Source organism: Vigna umbellata, chromosome 3 (genome assembly GCF_029865625.1).
Source record: "Vigna umbellata cultivar VRB3 chromosome 3, Vumbellata_1.0, whole genome shotgun sequence".
NCBI classification, from domain to species: domain Eukaryota; kingdom Viridiplantae; phylum Streptophyta; class Magnoliopsida; order Fabales; family Fabaceae; genus Vigna; species Vigna umbellata.
Genome location: NC_142167.1, coordinates 45,115,422 through 45,136,449, shown reverse-complemented (window position 1 = coordinate 45,136,449; position 21,028 = coordinate 45,115,422). Strand labels below are relative to the sequence as shown.

General features: G+C 35.7%; 1 protein-coding gene across 2 annotated transcripts; it reads right to left on the bottom strand.

Moving 5' to 3' along the window:
• Positions 1 to 464: 464 nt before the first annotated feature.
• Positions 465 to 16,691, bottom strand: EMB140 (EMBRYO DEFECTIVE 140). 2 transcript variants are annotated; one of them, XM_047298580.2, is made up of 16 exons: positions 16,383 to 16,691; positions 16,152 to 16,291; positions 15,991 to 16,048; positions 15,535 to 15,750; positions 14,482 to 14,757; positions 14,235 to 14,369; positions 13,895 to 14,020; positions 12,712 to 12,756; positions 12,465 to 12,566; positions 11,812 to 11,954; positions 11,595 to 11,718; positions 5,258 to 5,332; positions 3,297 to 3,632; positions 3,132 to 3,224; positions 1,682 to 1,838; positions 465 to 945 (listed from the first exon to the last, which is right to left on the bottom strand). In XM_047298580.2, the coding sequence occupies exons 1-16, from the start codon at positions 16,629 to 16,631 to the stop codon at positions 689 to 691; spliced, it is 2,532 nt and encodes an 843-aa protein (XP_047154536.2). In that variant the 5' UTR covers positions 16,632 to 16,691; the 3' UTR covers positions 465 to 688. The 2 variants fall into 2 exon arrangements, with proteins under 2 accessions (XP_047154536.2, XP_047154537.2); XM_047298581.2 differs by having other exon boundaries at positions 465 to 942.
• Between the last annotated feature and the right edge of the window lie 4,337 nt (positions 16,692 to 21,028).

Here is a 21,028-nt window from a genome sequence, read left to right as displayed (position 1 = left end):
TGAGTTTTCCACTTGTTTCTTTGAGTTAAACTCATGCTCCAATCAAGCTATTTCCTGAGCTTTTTACATGTTCTACCAACCTTTCTACATGTTCCATCTCGTCCAGTCAAGTTCTCCAATTTTCTTTTTTCAAATTTAGGATTCTACCGTGAATAAATGTGCTTAAAAAAATTATAAATTCATTTTTGAAATTCCACATGAGATTGTGTCAAAATAAGTGTTAAAATATTATTTCACATAAAACCAATTAATCGATTCATTCCTTCACTATTATTACGTCACTATTATTCAAAAATTATATTTAAATTAAATAATTTTCTACTATGCATTGTTTCCAATAATTCCATCTTTAAAAAAACTTGAAAAATCATGACTCTTATAAACGAGAAAGAATGAAGTCGTCATTTTGAAATAAATGGATTGCAAGAAAAAATCTTGAGGTACGAAAGCAGCAGTCAAGTATCTAAACATCTAACGCGGGTCAATTACTGCGAATATTTTATGTACGTAAGCTATACAGAGTCGCAACCAAAACAGATTGTGTCAATTATAAAAAGTAGTGCCTGAAGGTTAATCTAGGTCGAATGATGTAATTAATCATGCAAATCACAACACAGCCATACTCTGGAACCAAGTATTTGAAAGATAACCGCCATCTTCGGAGTAACAAATTAGAGGCACAAAATCCTTACCGAATGAACATCTTTCTAAATTCTTCATTGGATTTTGGCTTTTCGTCCCCCTCTTCCGCTATTGGTTTATTTGCAGTAAAACCAAGTGGTCTGACATTTCTAGGCACAGCAAAAGTATTCTTCCCTCTAAGCTGGATGTTATCGTTTTCTTGTTTTCTAGAAGAGAACTTTGCATCCTTTACATCTCCCTTGTAAGCATCATCAGTTTCTTTGGAAACGGCACTTTTTTTACCAGAATGATTAGAGGTGTCTGCTGAAAAATCAAGTTCAATTGATAGAGAAAGCGAGAAACAATGTTAAATGATACTGACATTAAAAAAGCCAACGGTAACTGCATCAGCAAGAAAAGAAAAGGAAAGGAAACACGTGAAACAGTTTTGCGATAGTCATCTTTGAATTCAAGTTATACCCTAACTTGGTTAATTGGATTATGTAACAAAAAACAAGAACACCAAAAATGGACGAGGACAACACACACATATAGTCTCATTAAAAAATAATTCGAGTAACATAACATAACAAAATATCTAATTAATAAATATTTACATTTTCTTGCAAACTCACCTTTTTGTGATGATAAGACTCACAAGAATATACTAAAATCTATTACTGTGATAACTTGGTTTCTTTACAAAAAAAATCCCTAAATAAGAAAATGAATTTATATCCCTTAAGAAAGGTATATTTACCTTCTTAAACTAACTACTTTTTTTCTGTCATATTAGTTTCAAGGGAAAAAGGTAAAAGATATTATGAGAAGTGTCTGACACGTGTTAGGTAGGTGTCAATGTTGGAACTGAGCCCAACCCTGTAATACAACAACAGGAGAGTTTCCATGCTCCACATGGAATTATTATCCATTAAATAAACAGCAACTTTCTATTTATAAAGTATACATCGATATCCAAGCCAGGGAGTATTGCATGAGCAAATATATTCATGCATGTACTTGCGTCAGTAAAAAACCATTCAAAATTCACTGTACATACCATGTTCTGTCAATGTTTTGGGATTAGAAGATTCCCGTCCACCTCGCCTTGGGTCAGACCGAGCAATACTTAACTTCTTTCCGATTAACTTTTGCTTGTTCTTAGCTAATGCAGCAGCAAGGTGTTCATCATCCAAAAAGTCCACATATGCTAATCCCTTCATCAATATCAAGATAAAAATTTGTAACTAGTGGTACAGTAAGTGAATAGGCATATAGTACTCATTTGCGGTGATGCAACAAGACCTTCTCACCAGTTTGGTAAGCTGGTAAGAAAAAGAAGTACAAGATAACGGTTTCACCTAAACCAGTAATTAATGTTTGTATTACTTCCTACTGTTTTTTTCTCCCCCTGAACTATGTATTTTATTCCAAATAAATGATAATAAAAATGTAAGGCAAAGTACATAAAATACAGAAAAAAGAGCAACAATCCAGCCCATAAATCCAACTAGGGAAACTTTGCTATATTGAAATCCACTGCAAGTTTTATGGTCACCAGGCAGTTAAATTTCTAATGTGTTTGGCAGGGAAGAAAGGAAGTAAGTTGAGGGACTGAAAGTGGTGAGCAATTGATAGAAATAGAGGTAGCTTTTTGGAAAGAAATAGGAGAAATAAAATGAAAATGGAGATTTTACTATTGAAAAAAAAAAGTAAAGAAATAAAATAAAACTGCAAATAAAAGGATGCCATAATCGGTTATGGGGCTCTATTTTCAAACATAATATCTCTTTGCACCATAATCAAATATGTCGCATTTTCAGCAAAATAAACATGGTTTTCTCCTTTTTCATGTGGAAATATAATCCTATGGGCCCTAGCCTCCTGAAATAAAGAGACTGTCTTCTCCTTTCCATTCCTCCAAACCAATATATTCCATCTCTTGCACTCTCTTTCTTCCTCGCTCTCCCTCCTCTTTCCACAAAACTAAACTAACCATAAAAAAACTGGGAGAATCAAACCTTATAAGTGACAGAGTATCCAATGCACAGGAAAGAGGATTGAATCCTTGTTTGATCAAATGCTTATTTCCAGGCCAAAAGTTTTACCTAGTAATCAAGGCACACCTCTTTATACTTAAAAGCATAACAGTCCAAGTATCATGGTGACTTAACCTACTTGATTTCCTTCACGGGACGATTGATGCTATGCAACAATCCAAACTCAGATACCACAACAGATTTGAGACTTTTAAGAGAAAATTCTTGATCTGTCTCATTGACCTTCAAGAAAAAAAGGTAATTTTAAAGTGTGCTGACTCGTCTATTTATAGAGTCATGCTAACTAAGCTCCCAAGCAGACATGTTAAGATCCTACTATAACTCAATTACACAAATAGAAAGGAAATTATGCAATACAACGCATGCATGTTGGGTGCTAATACAGCCAATTAAAATCTAATAAGAGTAAATAAAATAAATAAAAAAGATAAAGAAAAAGTAATTTGATACCCTTGACTTTCCAGTAAATTTGTCATGTAGGATGCGGATTGCAACAATTCCACCAACATCACTGAAGAAATTACGAATATGCTCATAATTTGCCTGCAATAACACAACATATCAGTCACAGTAACATGCACAGAGAAAAAGATAGAGACTAAAAGCACTATCTACCGTGGGATGAAGATTTGATATAAAAGCGGTGCACTTGTCAGAGTATGCCCTGTTCTTTTCGTGGTTGAACTGTTGCCCACTTGGGTTATTCCAATTGACCCCTTCCACTTTTGACACCTGAGAAGTATTCTGCTGCTGGTATTTGTTCTCTTCGGGTGCTTTCTTTGTATTTCCAATATCTTTAAGTCGCTTTGATGGAGTCGGTTCTTCAGTTAAATCTGACCCCAGCTTTCTCTTTTCACGAGCATTTCTCTTAAGATTCTTTTCATTTTCCTCTGCAGACTTGGATTCCTGATGTATCCTAAATAACTGTAGTTCTTCCAGTCGAGGGGTTACCTAAGAAAAGGCAGTTTATGGAGTAAGGTTGACCATGTCATTAACAGTTAAATAACACATGCTGATACGACAATCTGTATATGAACATTTCGATCTTAATAAAACCAATGTGGCCAAGATGAGGGCACAATGGTAAATTTATTGCCTTGTGACAAGAGGGTAGGTACCTAGTTGTCCCTTTTAAAGGTGGGCAACAAGGAAATCTAATTGCCAGGGATTAAGTCAGCCGAATGCATACAGGGCATTCCTTGATAGGGCATTCCTTGTACACCAGATAACTGATACAAACCTTCAGACAAGCATACCCAAACGCTAGACACTAATGTTGGGTGTTAAATGTATGGAAATACGTAGTGTTTTAATTGCTAAAAGTCAGGTATTGATTTATTCTTCGTATCCTTAATTGCTTCCTATCTTCATTATAAATAAACATCATGTGTGTGGGTGTAACACATTCACGGTAGTTGAATAGGGATACAACTCATGAATCAAAAAGCCAATTTTTAGAATAATGAGCCAAATTGTATATTTAATAGTAAGATTCATGATCAATAAAAAAACATAGCATACATACGTACACGCACTCATGAGTGTAAGACAAAAGATTACAAACATAAGTATAGAGAACACAAAGAAACAGCTAACAAATGAGAACATACATAAATATATTATTTAGCTTAAAATATTATACATTTTGTTTAATTTAATTTTTTCTTATGCAATGATTTAAATAAATTTTTATATAAATTTTTTTAATGTTACTATTGTTATTGTTACTACTAATAACACTTGAAGAGTTGAGAGAAGATGAAAAGTCTTATATTTTTCACTTAGAAAGCCTAATACAACTTACTACTATATTTATAGGAGACGGTAGTTCTGAAAAAAGTAAAAGGCGGGAAGCCCCTAACAAAACCCTAACATAAAATATTAATAATAATAAAGACATTATACTTCAACAAGTTTTTTCTTATGCAATAACTTAGCCTGCGCCTTACCTATTCACTTATTACAGGCTATTTTTTTAAGTCTTGGTCTAACCTGCTTAAAGTTTGTCCTGGCCAGCTCTATAAAAGGCATGCAGACATTCTTTATCACCTAAATTATTTCAATTTTTGTTAAGACTAATATTAACATAAAAATAAATGAACAACAAGTGGGAAGTGGTCCTCTACAAAAACTAAATAATTAAAATTTATTAAGAGATCATTGCCATCAAATAATATCTAAAGACTCACAAGCACTATTAATTAGAAATAGAAATATAAACAGACATTGCCCATCAAATGAGGTAACCAAACTATTCATAATAAGTCAATACTCATCCACAGAATACTAGAGAACACATCCATAAGGGACAGAAGTCCACAAAATAAATGGACTGGCCTAGTAGACTTTTCTATGGCCTCTTTAAATACGTTTTTCAAAAAGATTTAGCCTGACCTTAGTAAACAAGACAGGTCAGACCCTATGCCTCCCTTGCAATACAATAGTTGCACACAATCTCTTCTAAAAGCTTGGGCTGTTAGGTAGAGGTTACTCTTATATCTAATAGATATTTTAAGAGAACAAATCTAATGGAGAGTTCAGAAATAATGAAAACGAATTTAAAAAGAAATGTGTACCTTGAGAGATGCATGATCAAAATCTTCCAACGTGCCGAATTCCCTCTCAAAGCGTAACCATGAATGGCATATGTCCTGAATTATTCTGTTATTTAGGAACAGAAAGTATAATCTAATTCAAAAAGTATTGCGTGACAAGTAAATCACCCATACATGTTGCATAACACATTAAGCACACTCATTTATATAATTGTCTCAATGAAAAAATATAAAATGGAAGCACTCTTGGAAGCTTGAGCACGACATGATCATTTCATCAATAGTTTTCTTCCTATTTTAATTGACTATACTACTGCATTTTCAATCAAACTATCTACCATTATTTGAGCATGAGCCTTGGTAATATGGCTGCTGCTTGTGACCATGTGATCATGGGTTTCAGTTGCAAAAACAACCTCCTTGTCTATGAGGGAAATATTATGTACATATTCCCTAGAAAGATTGACAAAATAGATTCAATGTAGGCTAAGAAGGGGCAATAGACATTCCACTGTGCCTCTCATGTGATGCAATGATGCGATAGTGGCTGTGACAAACACTATTGATAACTAAGGTAATAAAGAAAATAGCATCAAACAGGCAATAAAATAATAAGAAAATATATCCTAGGGAGCATTAGTTTAACATAATTTTGGATTCCCAAGATTCATATTCCCCAGAATATTATACCCAAGAATGATCTTCTCATAAACATTTTTGGTTAGTATTTAGTAATTTTATAGAAAATGTTAGAGAACTAACTGAGACATTTTATTCATTCATGTTTTCCTTACAAGGTTATGGTATTCTATATATATATAGAATACCATGACAGAATACAAACCACCTCTTAAGTTGGGTACACACTCACAAAACAACATAAACTTAATACATTTCAACAGAAAATAAATGGTTTAAATACCCTTTTGGTCCCGTATCTGTTCACTTAGTTTGAAATGATACTCATTTTCAGAAAATGTTTATTTTTGATAGACTTCTTTGGTCAAGAAGTCTATCTATCACTCCAAACAGCACACACACACAGAATACTGGACAAAACAATATTGTATATTACTCTAATGAACCAGAATACAAATGTATAGCATCCAACTCTCAAGGGAGCACTCTCCCTCCACAGGAACAACCTCCTGTCAATACAATGAATATCAAAAAGCTCTCCCGACACAAGACCTCCCTGCCTTCTTATACAGCGCCCCCCCCCCCCCCCCCCCAACCAACTAACAACCAATTCCTAATCTATTTCCTTTTATTCTGCACACATTATATCCTATCAATTTTGGTCCGTTAATGTATAATTTTTGTTCAATTTGATCCTTTTTCATGATACCATCTAAATTGTTAACGACAAATTGTACATGTTGGCTTGTTTGAATGACCTGTTCCATTTTTTCTAACGTGGCCTATCCACCACAGTAAGACTTTGCGTCTTTGTCAACCTTCCACCTTTTACCATACCCATTCACTCATCTCCATGATTTGACTAACCTCGGACCTAGAATTTTGTAATTTGGATTTGGCGTTTTCAGGATCATGGGGTGGTACAGAAGGGGAAAGCTCATAAATGATCTTTTTCGCAACTTGACTTCAAGGGTTATGCCTCAAACTCCAATTTTTCAGCATAGTTTGAGAATTTGCAAGTGGGTATTTGGGTTCAGAGACAGGCGCTCGAGGCGTTGATGAGGTTAACAAGAACCTTACAATGTGCACCATTTCAGGCCAAGCGGGCCAAGGCGCTGGTTTCAAAATCCTAGGCATGTTTTCATTTTTGTCATGGTTGGTTCTAGAGTTTTAATCACGGTTTAATTTGGGAAGTTGGAAACAGTTCCTTCCTTACACCAAGCGAACCCATTGTCAAAAGCCATGGAAAGGAAGCTTGGGTAGAGCCAATTTTAAAAAACTGCGAGCGTTGATGTGAGTTGGTGGTGCAGTGGCTCGCATTTTTGGTGGGAGAACTTTGAAGCTCTGATGTGAGGTGTGTTTCACGATTTAGGATTTTGCTGGTTCATCCCATTTGTGTGTGTGATTGGCGGTGTCATGGCTACTATGTCTTGGTTGTTCCTGCGGTGGTTGACAGCAGTCTGGTGGTGGTTGGCTGGCCTGGTGGTGGTTAACAACATGGTGGCTTTGTAGTGATTTCTGGTCACACGATTGGGGCTTTGCATTTTGGGGCTTCAATGCGTGCAGATTGGTGACGCGAAAAGATGGTTGAAGAGACAATCCGATTTGCAATGGTTGGCGGTGGTGCGACAGCATGGCGGAGGCCATGGTGGCTACCTAAGGTTTCTGGGTGTGTTGGAAAGAATATGAGATGACGTGGCGGCCTATCATTGGGTTAAATTTTGGATTTAGGATGGGCCATGTAAGAAAAAGGATCAGACGTGAATTTTGGATTTAGGTTGGGCCATGTAAGAAAAAGGAACAGACGTGTATCGTCTGTTGCTAACAATTTAGACAACATCATAAAAAAGAATCAAATTGAACACATATTACACATTAAGAGACCAAAATGGACATTTTTCGAAAATGAGGACCATTTCGAACAGTATACAGATACTAGAACCAAAAGGGTATTTAAACCAAAAAAAATTATCTAATTAAAAAATAAAAGGTTTAATCCTTTACTACATCCCTATTTTTGTACGAATTTCTCAATTGGGTCCTCATTTTTTAAAGTGTATCAAAATGGTCCTTAATTTTGAAAATTGATATCAATTGAGTCCTTTCTGTTAAGTTGGCTGGACGGCGTTAAAAAAATTGATGAGTGGGATGCTGAGATGACGAACGAACGCTCGTCCACCACCGAACGAACGCTCGTCCACTAGCGAACGAACGCTCGACGACCACTGAACGAACGGTCGTCCAGTGTGGAACGAACGGTCGTCCAGCGGTAAGAGGTCGACGAGCGTTCGTTCGCTGGTGGACGAGCGTTCGTTCGCTGGTGGACGAGCGTTCGTTCGTCATCTCAGCATCTCACTCATCAATTTTTTAACGCCGTCCACCCAACTTAACGGAAAGGACTCAATTGATATGAATTTTCAAAATTAAGGACCATTTTGATACACTTTAAAAAACGAGGACCCAATTGACAAATTCGTACATAAATAGGGATGTAGTAAAGGATTAAACCAAAATAAAATTAATAACTGTAGAGAAGAATGTAGTGGAAATAGAATAGACAGTAACTTTTATTCCAACGGGGATGAGATACCCAACCCCCTCGGAACAGAAACCACTTAAAACAAAGTGTAACTTTTCGGGAATAAACATACCCAATAATATATTTCCATAACCTCCTACTATACTTGGGAATATCTATGCTCACCATGGAAATCATGGGAATGAAGATGATGTGAAGCAAAAACCCTTAGTGAGTGAAGGTGAAGGAAGATAGATGGGGATTGATGGGGTCCTATTTCAGGAGAGACCAAATAATCTCTAAATTGTATCTTCAACCACAAGTACTATATCACCCAAGTATAGGCTTGATAAAAGCAATAAAATAAGCAAAATAATCAGGGTTTACCATATCTATTCTTGCTACTGTTCTGGAACCTAACAGAGAGAAAGTAGTAAGTACAGAGAAATTAACACATTGTTTGGTAGGTGGGAAATGGGTTAATAAAGAAGAGAAGAGAGTTCTAGAGGGTGGTTGGATAGAAAGGAAAAGAAGGGGAGTTTCTGAACCTTTTTATGGGGTCACAGTAAAAGTTCCATTCAAAAATGAGAGGAAACGGGAGGAAATTCTTCATGTGTCCTCTTTCCCGTTTTGCCTTTTGTTCATGGACCCTTCCTTTTCACAAGTTCTTAGTCTTCAGTAAAGGCTGCTGATTTGTTTGTACAGAGATATGAAGAACCATGGTTGCAGGAATTAACAACTACAACTTCGACCACTACCACAGAGAGGAATGTCACCCTTGATGCACTAAAACGCTGCTTGAAGCTACCACCACAAGCAGGCGGATAAAATCCATTCATGTCTCATGCATTATTGCTGCAGTTTGCAATGTGCTACCAGATTCCAGCAGGGTATGAACATGGGGGCAGGGCAGCTGCATGGAGGCACATGGAACTTGATGACGAGGTATCTGGATGTGGGGACAACTGCATAGAACAGAGGTACTAAGACCAGGAAACCCATGAGGTACTTGGATGTGATGGTAGTGGCAAGGTGCATGACACAGGAGGGATGTTTACTGTTTAAATAAACAAAAAAAAAAAGGTATATATATATAAGAAAGGTCAAAACAATAACTTTATCTTTTAATTTCCCTCTATTTCCACTGTTTCAATCAAACCATACCACTCTTATTTTCACTCCATTTCTGTTCTTTTCCCTTTATTTATTCTCCCTCCTTCAAACAGAGGCTTAGAGAAGTTTCTGTTACTAAGAGATTAATGATACTAGATAGTTCTGATAAGAGTTCAAATACTTATTTTGTTAGCTGAGTGTATTGCATGGAACTGCATTGACAGCCTTCCATGGCACTAAAAATACTGATCAGAAGTGTATGATTGTACAAGTTTACGATCTTCTTCTCCCTCTCCAATCTCACTTCACCTAAAACTCGCGATTTTTACGGATTGCGTTGGATCACTATTGTAAATCACAACTCCTGTGGGAACGGTGATTTTCACAATGTAGTTCCTCCTAGTGACACCTCTTTCAAGCTCACGATTCCTCATGGCGGCAACTCCCACAACCCTGATGTTATTTGTGATGGTGCTTCTAATGACCTTGATGCACCTCGAAGCACCGTCCTCACAGCAGTGGCACCTCTTGTGGACTCAACCTGCCTTGCAGCAACATTCCTCACGGCAGTGCTTCTCACAACCTTGACATTCTTTGAGACAGTGCTTCTCACAGCCTCAACATTCCTCGTGACCTTCCTCCCATGCTACACCATGTGAAACCTCTTGCAACAATTCATGTGAAGCTTCTAGGTTTTTTTATTGGGTTTAGGGATTGCTTGACCCGATTTGGAACCTGAAACTTAAGCCCAACTTTTTTCTTTCAAAGTCCAATTGCATAACTGAAAAAGGTTGTGACTGCCTCTCTTCTTGTGCTTGTTTATGTTGATGTACTATTCATGAAGATAGAAAAGCAATTCGACTTGAGCTTGCTTCAGCAGATTTGCATGGAAAAGCGAGTATGAATTTGCAAGGATTGTTAAAAACAGCATCCTATCTCAAGTGAGAAGAGAAGAGAAAGCCACCTGACCTATATGAAATTACAAATTCGGCCCTTTTGTATGTTTCAAAGTTTTCAACTGTGCATGGCATGCTTTGTCTTTACTGCCTGAGGACTCTTGTTCGAATCTAAGGTGAGGTGTGTGTGGATGAGTTAAGAATACATCAAATAACATCAAACAGAAGTGATTAGAATGGGAAGGAGAAGGGCGGCAATAGATTAGGGAGCCTGAGGAAGAGGAAGGTCACTTGTGTTGAAGAAGAATCAGGGAAGAGCTGGAGCTCCATTTCTATTGCAGAAGAATGGGATAGAGGAAGAAAAGAATGAGGGAGAAAAGGAATAAATTCCTTTTGTATAAATTGTATTATAATATTATTTCATGAAATTAATAATAACAAATAATAATAACAATAATAATAATATTAAGGGTTAAAAATGCTTTTGCTCCCTTAACTTTCCGTGAAAATTAGAATTAGTCCCTCTTCAAGGGACTGAAAAAAACTGTGACTATCTCTCTTCTTTAAATAAAAAGCTGCCTCTCTTAAACAAAATTCAATTATGAATTTTGAGTGCGATAAAGATTTTGTGTAGTATATATAAATTTCATAAAATAGGAACTTACCATCCATGTTACATCTTTCAATTCACAATTTTTATTTCCTTTTCCAATCTTGGGTAAGATCTCAATTTTGACAAACACCCAGCCTTCTAATAGTTATAGCTGATTATGTTAACAGAAGCTAACTGATCCAGATACTTTGAACAAAATCTAACCACTTTAGTTTGTTACAAAAGATTTCAAGTATAGACTAACTACTGCAATCACAGAACTACACTTGCTATTAATACTCTAACAAGACTGTTGACTATGGCATTTAGTAACTTCTTTTAAAGTGGCAGCACCAGACCAAACATAGAATTGGAACTTCAACGGCTCAGTGAGATAGCCAACATAAGTAAATGCCGTGGAAAAAATCAACTGTAAAGAGGTGCAAGTCGGGTTTTCCTTTATCTCTACCTTATTTCATTATAAGATAGTCCTTCCCACCCAACAAAAACTTTTAAGCAAGGCAACTACCTAATCAAATCTAACTACAAAAACTAAAATAGTTTCAAAATTTTCATCAAATAACATAAAGCTTATTGTACCTCTGAACCAGTCCCAGAAAGTCTTTTACTGTAGCATCGCTTGTAAATGGACCTTGCTTCATTTATGTGACCCAATTCCACTTCCATTGCTATATAACCAGTCCATGACTGCAACATTGAACCACTACCAAAGACAAAAGTAGTTTATATTTAATTTAATGAAAAAGATCAAAACAAAGTATTTGATTTAAAATGAATCAAATAAAAGTCATCAAACCATATCTTAAGACAATTCTCCCACACTCCCCGAGCTGCAGTTACATCTTTCCCAAGTTTTGTTTCTAAACGAGCCCAATACATGTATAAATGTAGTAAACCCTCGGTGTTCTTCAAGTGTGGTGACAGATAATCTGACGCACGCTAAAATAGTAAAGCGTTAGGATATAACACAGCAGTGGTGAGTTGATTAGTTGGTGCAAACTGGTCTAGCAACACATTACACACTTAATTTTATGCTGGAGAAAAGACAAAGGGGCATTTCATAGGAGATAATTTTTTCATATTTGGGAATCATGAATCCTAGAATTATGACTATATCCTGGAATTAGTCAAAATAATCCTGGAAATATTAATATAAGTTTTCTGGAAAGGAAAGAAAGGTAATATATTACTTTTATGAAAAATTTTAATTTATTGTTATATTAAATGCTTTAATAAGTGCAAGATAGCGCTTTGTCATTACAATTTTGAATTTCAAGTTAGGAAAACTAGATTCCACAATCCCTCATGGGAATATTTTCGTGAGAAACTTGTCAAAAAATAATTTGTTTCCTGGAAATGTTTTATTTTCAAAGGTAAACCAAACAAGGCAAATCCCTGTCTATCAAACGCAACTCCAACATAGCTTTACTGGAAATAAATGTAACCAACCTCAAAGGTCTCCCTAATTATTTTATATTCCAAATCCTCTTTACTGCTGGATGTCATTCTTCGCCTTAAGCCATCTACTCGGGTAAGAAACAAATCAAGATACTGAAATAAAAATATAAAAAAGAAAAGTTTGTAAATATGCAATATGTTTAAAGTTAAGGGAAGTGGGAGATGGAATTAGAAAACAATAACATTACAAGCACTGTAGAAAAAGATGAAAAAAATCTAAATTGAGTATTAGAAATACCTCTTCAACAGTAGAAAAGGTACATTGCAGGGACTTCTCAAAGATCTGAAAGCATTGGCAAAATTTCCTAAATGACTCCAGCAAATATAAAAAACACTCTACCATACTTTTTCTATAATCAAAGAATTTATTGAGGAAAGTACAAATGCAAAAGGAAAAGATATTCAGAAGAAATAAAAAATAAGATCAGGAATAAAAGGGGAAAAAAAACAACAAGCAAAGCACTACAAAGCATGGCAACCTTTGATAATCAATCCAAAAGTACCACCCCCTCCAAGATAGCAGAACACCACAGAATATAGGTAAATTCCTTGATCTCAAGTGAATTAGAGAACCAAACCAACAACAGACTCTGGCATTCGTGACCAACCAATACACCAAAGAACCATAAGCTGCAACAGTGTTATATCCTTTTATTTAGCATCTCTACCAGTACCTTATCTAACATGAAGACACACTTAAACAACTGAAGACTGTGGAAACGAACTCAATGTTCACCCAGAACTCCAAACAAGCCTTTTCAAAGAAAGGGAATTGTTGAGCAATTCAAGAACAACAAAAATTTTACTTGCAAGAATTAATACGAAAGCAGTCTCAGTGCCATCCACCAAGTCAGTCTTGGGCCATTTCCCAGATTGACCATATGGCAATAGCTATACTAATGAAGGCTCACAATCAATATTATGCTTAAAAATAAAGGAATATCAACCTCCACCATTGAAAAAAGTTTAAAGTAAACAGTTTAACGTTCAAAAAGAAATCTAAAGAAGCAGATTATGCACAAGTTAACTCCACAACCTTGTAATTAGAAAACACAAGATGCCCAGGTGGGTTATATCGCACACTGCTCCGCTTTTTCTTGATAAAAAAATTGACATTTTGAGATATAACTAAGACACTGAAAGAATATACATATATATGAGAACAAAAACCAAAGGTCATATATGTCAGTTTGGTAATCATTATCATGTATGTCAACACTATTAACTATTGGGATAGAATAACACTCAAATCAATAAGGAAGTATTAGCAAGACAAGAGCATATTTTTTTATCAAGAACTTGCCTTAGTCCTTAATAAACCAGAAACAATATTATTTACTCATTAATAAACCATTCAACCTATTGGGGATCAAAGAAACATGAATTCGATTTCAAATATTTAATTTTCATCCAGAACATACTTCAGACAAGTCTTTCTCAGAAGTATGACCACGCTCCAAGGAAAGCATATATCGAATCCAAAGTTCTCCAACCCAAGGGCAGTTCTTAGTTGCCCTAGAATAAACATTGCTGACAATATTACCAACCTAGAAAAGAAGCAAGCAGGAGAAAACTCCAAATTAGAAAACTGGACATAGGAAAGGGATGATGTGAAGTGAAAAGGATAATAGAACAACAAAATCCATATCCCACTAGGTGGGGTTGTCTCAGATCACATGATGCAATTTGCTGAAGACATTCAGGGGTATTATTTACCATAAAATGTGACAAAGATAGTATGAAGAAGGGAAATTTTAAAACCTTCAAAGTGTTGTCCAAATAGCGAGTATAATCAAGCCAGAGATCAGGTGATATAGGAAAGTCAGTAATAGCTCGTTCATATAGAACTTGAATTCTGGCTGGCATTCCATATGATTGCTCAAATTTCAAATAGTTCTGCAATACAAATATCTTACTATAAGAGGTTAGGCATGCTAAAGAACAATGAATACATTCTAGGATTCTACCTCTTACAAGTAAATAGTCATGTTTTCACTTGGAAACATACCATGTAGTGTTGCAGTTTCTCTGAATCAGAAACATTCAGGCTCAAAATCTGCTCTTCAAGATGAAAACGAGCATTGTACATCTCCAAGGCCTTTTGGTATGAAGATGCAACATGAGGATAAATATCAACCAAGTCGATGGTTTCAACATCTTGAAGATTTCTCTGTTCCGCCTCCCAAGCCTTATAGGCAGTAAGTGTTGAACTCATGTCAGCAAGGGGAACAGACAACTGGCGGTGAAATAAACTACGAATACGTTCAACTTGCTTTTCTTTGGCCTGTAAAAGCAGAAGAAAACTTAATGTACCACTGAAACAACAACCTATGATGCCTGCCACCAAAAGCTTCAATAAAGCCAAATTCTTTTTTAAATGTTAAAATTTAATCTCCAAATCAGGTTTCTCTTTGGCTGCTGGATTTTCTTTGCTCTATAACTCTCTCCATGACTTCAAAGACCAAAACTAAATTACTCTCTCAATTGAATCTTCAGAGTTAGCTAAGAGCATTTTGTGCATTCAAGGCACCACCTCAGCAATACCACTCTTTCCCCCACACTTCATTCTTTACTATTCTGTACTCAACTGTATCTGCCAAGTTAACAAGTTCAACCAAAAATTTTGGTAAATAGCAAAAGCTAATCTCAAATCAAATTTTTATTTGACAGCAGAATCTCCTTTGTCCTTTAAATCACTTCAAATCCTTTAAATCACTTCAACAAACCAAAATTAAAATATGCAATCAATTGAATTTTCACAATTACCTCAGGACATATTTGTGCATTCAAGGCTCTAACTCTAGAACAAAACTAATTTTAGCTGCACCTATGTTGCTATGCCCTAAATATTATCATCGAAGTAAAACCTCCGGGATGAAAAAAAATTTTAAACTTTCTTCTGACAAATAATTGTGTACAAAAATGCTTAACTAATACAATGCTTTGGGCACAAAATAAAACATTGCATTAACATAAAACATTTACATATAGCTGAACTAAAACTAGCATGTTGTTTAGTACCATCAACATAGATCTATGGTAAAATTAAAAATTTTCAGACCTGTGCATCAGTATCATCGGTGGTTAAAAGTATAGCCTGCTCATATTGCCTGTATGCTTCCCATATTTTACTACCTTCAGCAACATGCAAACCAGCTGCAGTCAGGGCACTCTCAAACAGATCCCTCGCCTTGGAAATACCAGTAGGTGTACATTGGCGTACCATTGGATCAAACTCTTGGACAAAATTAATGTAGTCACACCAAAGAGAGATAGACTGAAACAGAGGATAACCCAACAGTTGAGCAAAACCTTTAAAGTAATATAATTTAATTATAAATGTTGAAAAAAAAAGTGTTTTTCGTTCTCCGACAATATCTATATCCTTAAGTATCCTAAAAAGGAGCTACAGCTTTGAAGAGGTACTCCTCTTAACTACGAAAAGACAAACAAATGAATTGCTCAAGCAGAGATTAATTATCTAAAGCGGGCAGCATATTGAAACATAATAACCAACCAGATAATCAAACACCCCTCGTTCGTAAAGCTTCAGAATTCTAGAGAAAGCCTCGGGCCTGTATGATAAAGGGAGAGTGTAACGAGAAGTAGGTCAATAAACCCTAATAGGAGGGAGGAAAGAAAAACAATATAAATGGAGTCGAAGGAAGAGAAAAGCACCGAGAAGCAGTGCTGAGAGAAAGCTCATCTTTGACCCATTGGTGCCACATTTCAGGGCTCAACGGAAAAAGTTCACTCATAGCTTCCCTGGCTCTTATCAGTTTATCAACATCACCGGTTCTCCTCAGAAGCTTTATATACTGAAAAAGAAAAACAATAGTTTGAAATAAACTTTAAAAAAAGGAAAATAATAGAATAGAGTTGAGTTGAGTGGAAGAAGAAAGAAATTACTTGCAAATGACCATCATAATTAGAGGGGTTAGCAGCAAGCTCAGTCTGGAGAGATTCAAGCAAGAGATTCTGCTGAGCTTCGTCTTCTGAATCAGAATCATCGGAATCAGACATGGTTTTGTCTTTGTGGTTCTCATCATCTGCGGTCAGGGGTTGGTTTTCCTCCATTTTCTCGTCGGAATCAGGCATAGCTTGGTCTTTTGTGAGCTCTGCTTCAGCGGTCAGGGTTAGGGATTCGTTTTGGTCCATCCCGACCACGAAAACTGATACAGGGAGAGGGGATGGATGTTTTATGTCAGTCTACTGACCAGGCCGCTTCACTCCATGTATATATGGATCGGGTCGGGTCGGGTATTGGTTAGCAAAAGTAGACATAGACATTTATATGAAAAGCTTCTTCACTATTTGTATTTAGTAGTGTACACGACTTACTTGAGACATGTTATTATCAAGCCACAAGTCGTTTTTATCCAGCTACAAACTCACTTTTTTCTTATTTGATCATAAATTGATTTATTATTATTTGGTCACAAGTATACATGTTTTACTTGGATTACATGTTAACATGTTGTTACCTGACTATAAGTTAATTTATTTGTTACCTAACTATAACACAACATGTTTCTACCCAATCATAAGTCGACACGTTGTTACCTGGTTACAGACTGACTTATTCTTATGTGATCACAAGTCGACCTATTTTTACTTAGTCATAAATCGTTATATCATAAGCTAATAACATGTTATTCTTTAATTTAGCATAATTTGGATCAAAGGTAAATGGGTCACTGGGCTCACCCTAACTCGTATAGATGAAGGCCCATTAACGTCATAAATACCTTATAAATAATATAATCATAATAGAGGGTTTTTTTGTATTACACAAGCCTGTCAAACAAAACTAAGTATCCCCTTAACTAGTATAGTATAAAGGTTAATCTAGGTATCAATCCATAGAACAAAAGCTCGTCCTCGTTTGATGATTATTTATGTAGAATCGTCTTTCTTTTTAGATTAAGGGGAACACCAATTGATGTAGAAGTTCTTGCTTCTTCTTTTTTTATTATTATTATAGGTAACTTCTTCCTCTTAGTAGTTTATACATGAACTTCAGCTTGTTCTTAAATTGTTGCCTTAACAGCGGTTGCAATAATCATTTCAGCTATATCCTTAATTTTCCTTGGTACTTTACCCGAGTTAGTTCAATAACTTCATAAACAAATATAATAAAACTTAGTCTCTTCCTTTTATCCTTCTAGAGGCCTTTGGCTGAGAAGAGGTGGTAACACCTCTTTTCCTTTTCATCCTTCTTATATTATCCTTAATCAAAGATACAAATTTTCATTTAACCAACTCAAAACTTTCAATTTTTTTTTCTATATGAGAGAGCTTCAAAATCAAAATGAAATTAAATTTGTGTTAAAAATTAAATACCTATTGAAATATTTAAAAGTAATCAACTTAATTGAATCACTTTTATAAACTTTATTGAACATTCTAAAATTTAGGTTTGAATTTATGCATTTGAAATATTTATTTTCTTATATTTAATTACTTCAAGTTTAAAAGTAGTGTAAATAATTTAAAGATGATTAATATATCTAATTTTATAAATAGAACATTAATTAGCTAATTGAAATATTTAAAAATAAATCAACTTAATTGTTTCACTTTTAAAACTTTATTGAAAATTCTGAAATTAAGGTTTGAATTTAAGGAAATATGAAAAATTATCCTATAATCAATAAATCAATAAAATAATATATACAATCAAGTTCTTTTTATTACTATATTTTCTTATATTTAATTACTACAATTTTGTTTCGATTATGAGATTGAGGTTATATGTTCTTTAAGTTTCGTGTGTCCTAACGTTCGTCTTTATTACCTTTCAACCTTTAAAACTATTTGATCCCACTTGTAGAAGGTACTCTAAAACCAAAGTGAGTAAATATTCGACTAGTCCATGATGATGTCGGCGAACCTAGAAGTGATCATAGATAACTGCGCCTTTTCCTTTCTACTTGTCAGCTTTGACAACATGCCAACCCGAGCGTTCTCCTTGCGCAGGATATGCTTAATGTCCACGACCTCGAAGCTCTTCATCAGTTGTTGAAGTATTGAAGGAGTTAATTGTCCTTTATCTGAAACTTCTTATTCATGTGCTTGACGACAACCTGTGAGTTTGTCTGCACTCCACTCGTTAGGCTCCTAGGTCCTTTGCTAAAGCCAGGTCGGCCCCTTCATACTCAGCTTAATTATTTGAAATCTTGAACTTAAACAATAATGAGTGTTCAATCGTAGCACCATTCGGTCCTTCGATCATGATTCCAGTTCCTCCCCCCTTCTTATCAATTGACTTATCGACATACAACATCCACACGTGGGGTTATCTTTTGGCAAGGGAAGTTCAACAATAAACTCTGCTAGGTGTATCCCGCGAACTTAACCATGAGGTTCATACCGATGGCCAAACTTGGATAGCTCCACCTACCAACTCATCATCCTCCTGACGAGATTCGACCACTTGGTGACTCTAGAAGTAAGGTTTCAGGCGGTGAGCTACTATGAACAATGCCAAGGCCACCTTCTCGATCTGTTGATAGTGCCTCTTTGGATCCTACAAAACTCAACTAATGAAATGGACTAGTTTTAGCTCTAGAGCCACTTGCACGAGAGTTGCGCTAATAACTTCATCAAAGACGACCAAGTAGAGTTGCCATGATGACGAGCTGGTGAAGATTGTCTTCATCTTTGTGAAAGCGGATTTACACTACTTGTCTCACTTGACTATAAAGGTCTTTTTCATCATATTAAGGATTGGCTGGATCCTCTCAGCCAATTTGGGGATGAACCGAAATAGGAAGATCAGTCAGCCTACAAGGCGCAACACCTCCTTAAGGTTTTTGTGGGCTTCACATCTCCAAGATGGTTGTGGACTTGTGAGGGTTGACTTCAATGTTGTGTGCAAGGAGCATGGAACTTAGGATTTTTCCCGCTCCAACGTCGAATGTGCACTTGGAGGGGTTGAGACGCACCCCGTAGTGTCGAATCTGGCTAAAGACTTCCTCCATATCTTTGGTGTGCTCTTTAGTCAACCAACTTCACACCACCATATCATCTAGATATAACTCCATGCATTTGTTTATATGGTGGTGGAAGACTTTGTCCATCAGGCACTGACAGGTGGCTCCAACATTCTTCAAGTTGAATGACATTACGTCGGAATAGTAGTTGGCTCGTTTAGTAATGAAGGGAGTCTTCTCAGAATCAGGGTGGTACATCGGTATCTAGTTGTAGTCAAAATACACACCCAAAGAGCTCAAAATTCGGTGGCCTGAAGCACCATCAGCAACTCATTAATGCTCGAGATAGGGTATGCGTCCTTTAGACAAGCCTTATTGAGGCAATGAAATTTGTGCACATCCTTCACCAACTATTCGCCTTCTTAACCATGACTAGGGATGACAAAAAAACTCACGCTCGCGGGTATCAGTGGATAAAATCCGTGACGAATAGTCGGTACCTATAGGTATTTATTACCAACAGGTTGCGTGTATTTTAATACCCGCTTATAAATGGGTCAGATGCGGGTATTATATTATTTGTACATGCATTACTCCTAAAAAATAAAAATTTAATATATATATTTTATTAAGTTAAATTTAATTAAAATTAAAATTAATTTATATTTTATTAGGTTAAATTCAATTAAAATTAAATTTTAATTTATATTTAATTTAATTTAATTTATATTTTATATGTTTTGTAATTTATTTAAATTTTATTTTAAAAAGTTATAAAATACATTTTTTTTAAATATTTGCGGGTATCTACATATAGTGGCGTGTAACACGTGTTGACCTCCTTATGAAAAACTTTAGACTTAGGCCCTAATTAATTGACCCTTTGTCCCGACCCAATTCTAAAACAAGAGTTTTACACTTTTTGGCTACTTGTTGATGAAGTTGGTTAAAAATGTGGTTATCATTGGCCGAAAATGAGTTGATTGTGCATTAATTTGTCAAGTAATATTATTTCCACTTCAAAATTAATGTCATGAATTGTGTTAACCTCATTGTGCAAAACTTTAGGCTTAGGTCCCCAGTTATTTAACCCTTTGTCCCCACCTAATTTTGTAGCAAGAGTTTTACACTTTTTGGTTGCTTGGTGATGAAGATGGTTAAACATGTGATCATCATTGACTAAAGATGAGTTGGTTGTACATTAATTTGTGGGTTAAATATGTTTTTAGTTCCTAAACTATCAAACAAATTTGTTTTTAGTTCCTCTTTCAAACTAAGGTACTTTTTGGTTCTTCTCCTTTAGGAAAACATAATTTTTCGTCCTAAAAAACTAACGGCGTTAGAAAGAAGCTGAGCTGGCTAACGATGGGGTGCCACGTCACTTTTTCTTACACTCAGTCAATTTGTCCCTCACCGTACAGTAATGACCGAACGATATTGGTAATGGCCGAACGGTTATGATGACCAAATGGTGATGGTGACCGAACGATGATGGTGACTGAATGATGATGGTGACCGAACGAGGAGGGAAAAATTGACTCAGTGTAAAAAAAATGACGTGGCACTTAATTCGTTAGCCAGCTTAGCATCCTTTTAACGTCGTTGGTTTTTGAAGACGAA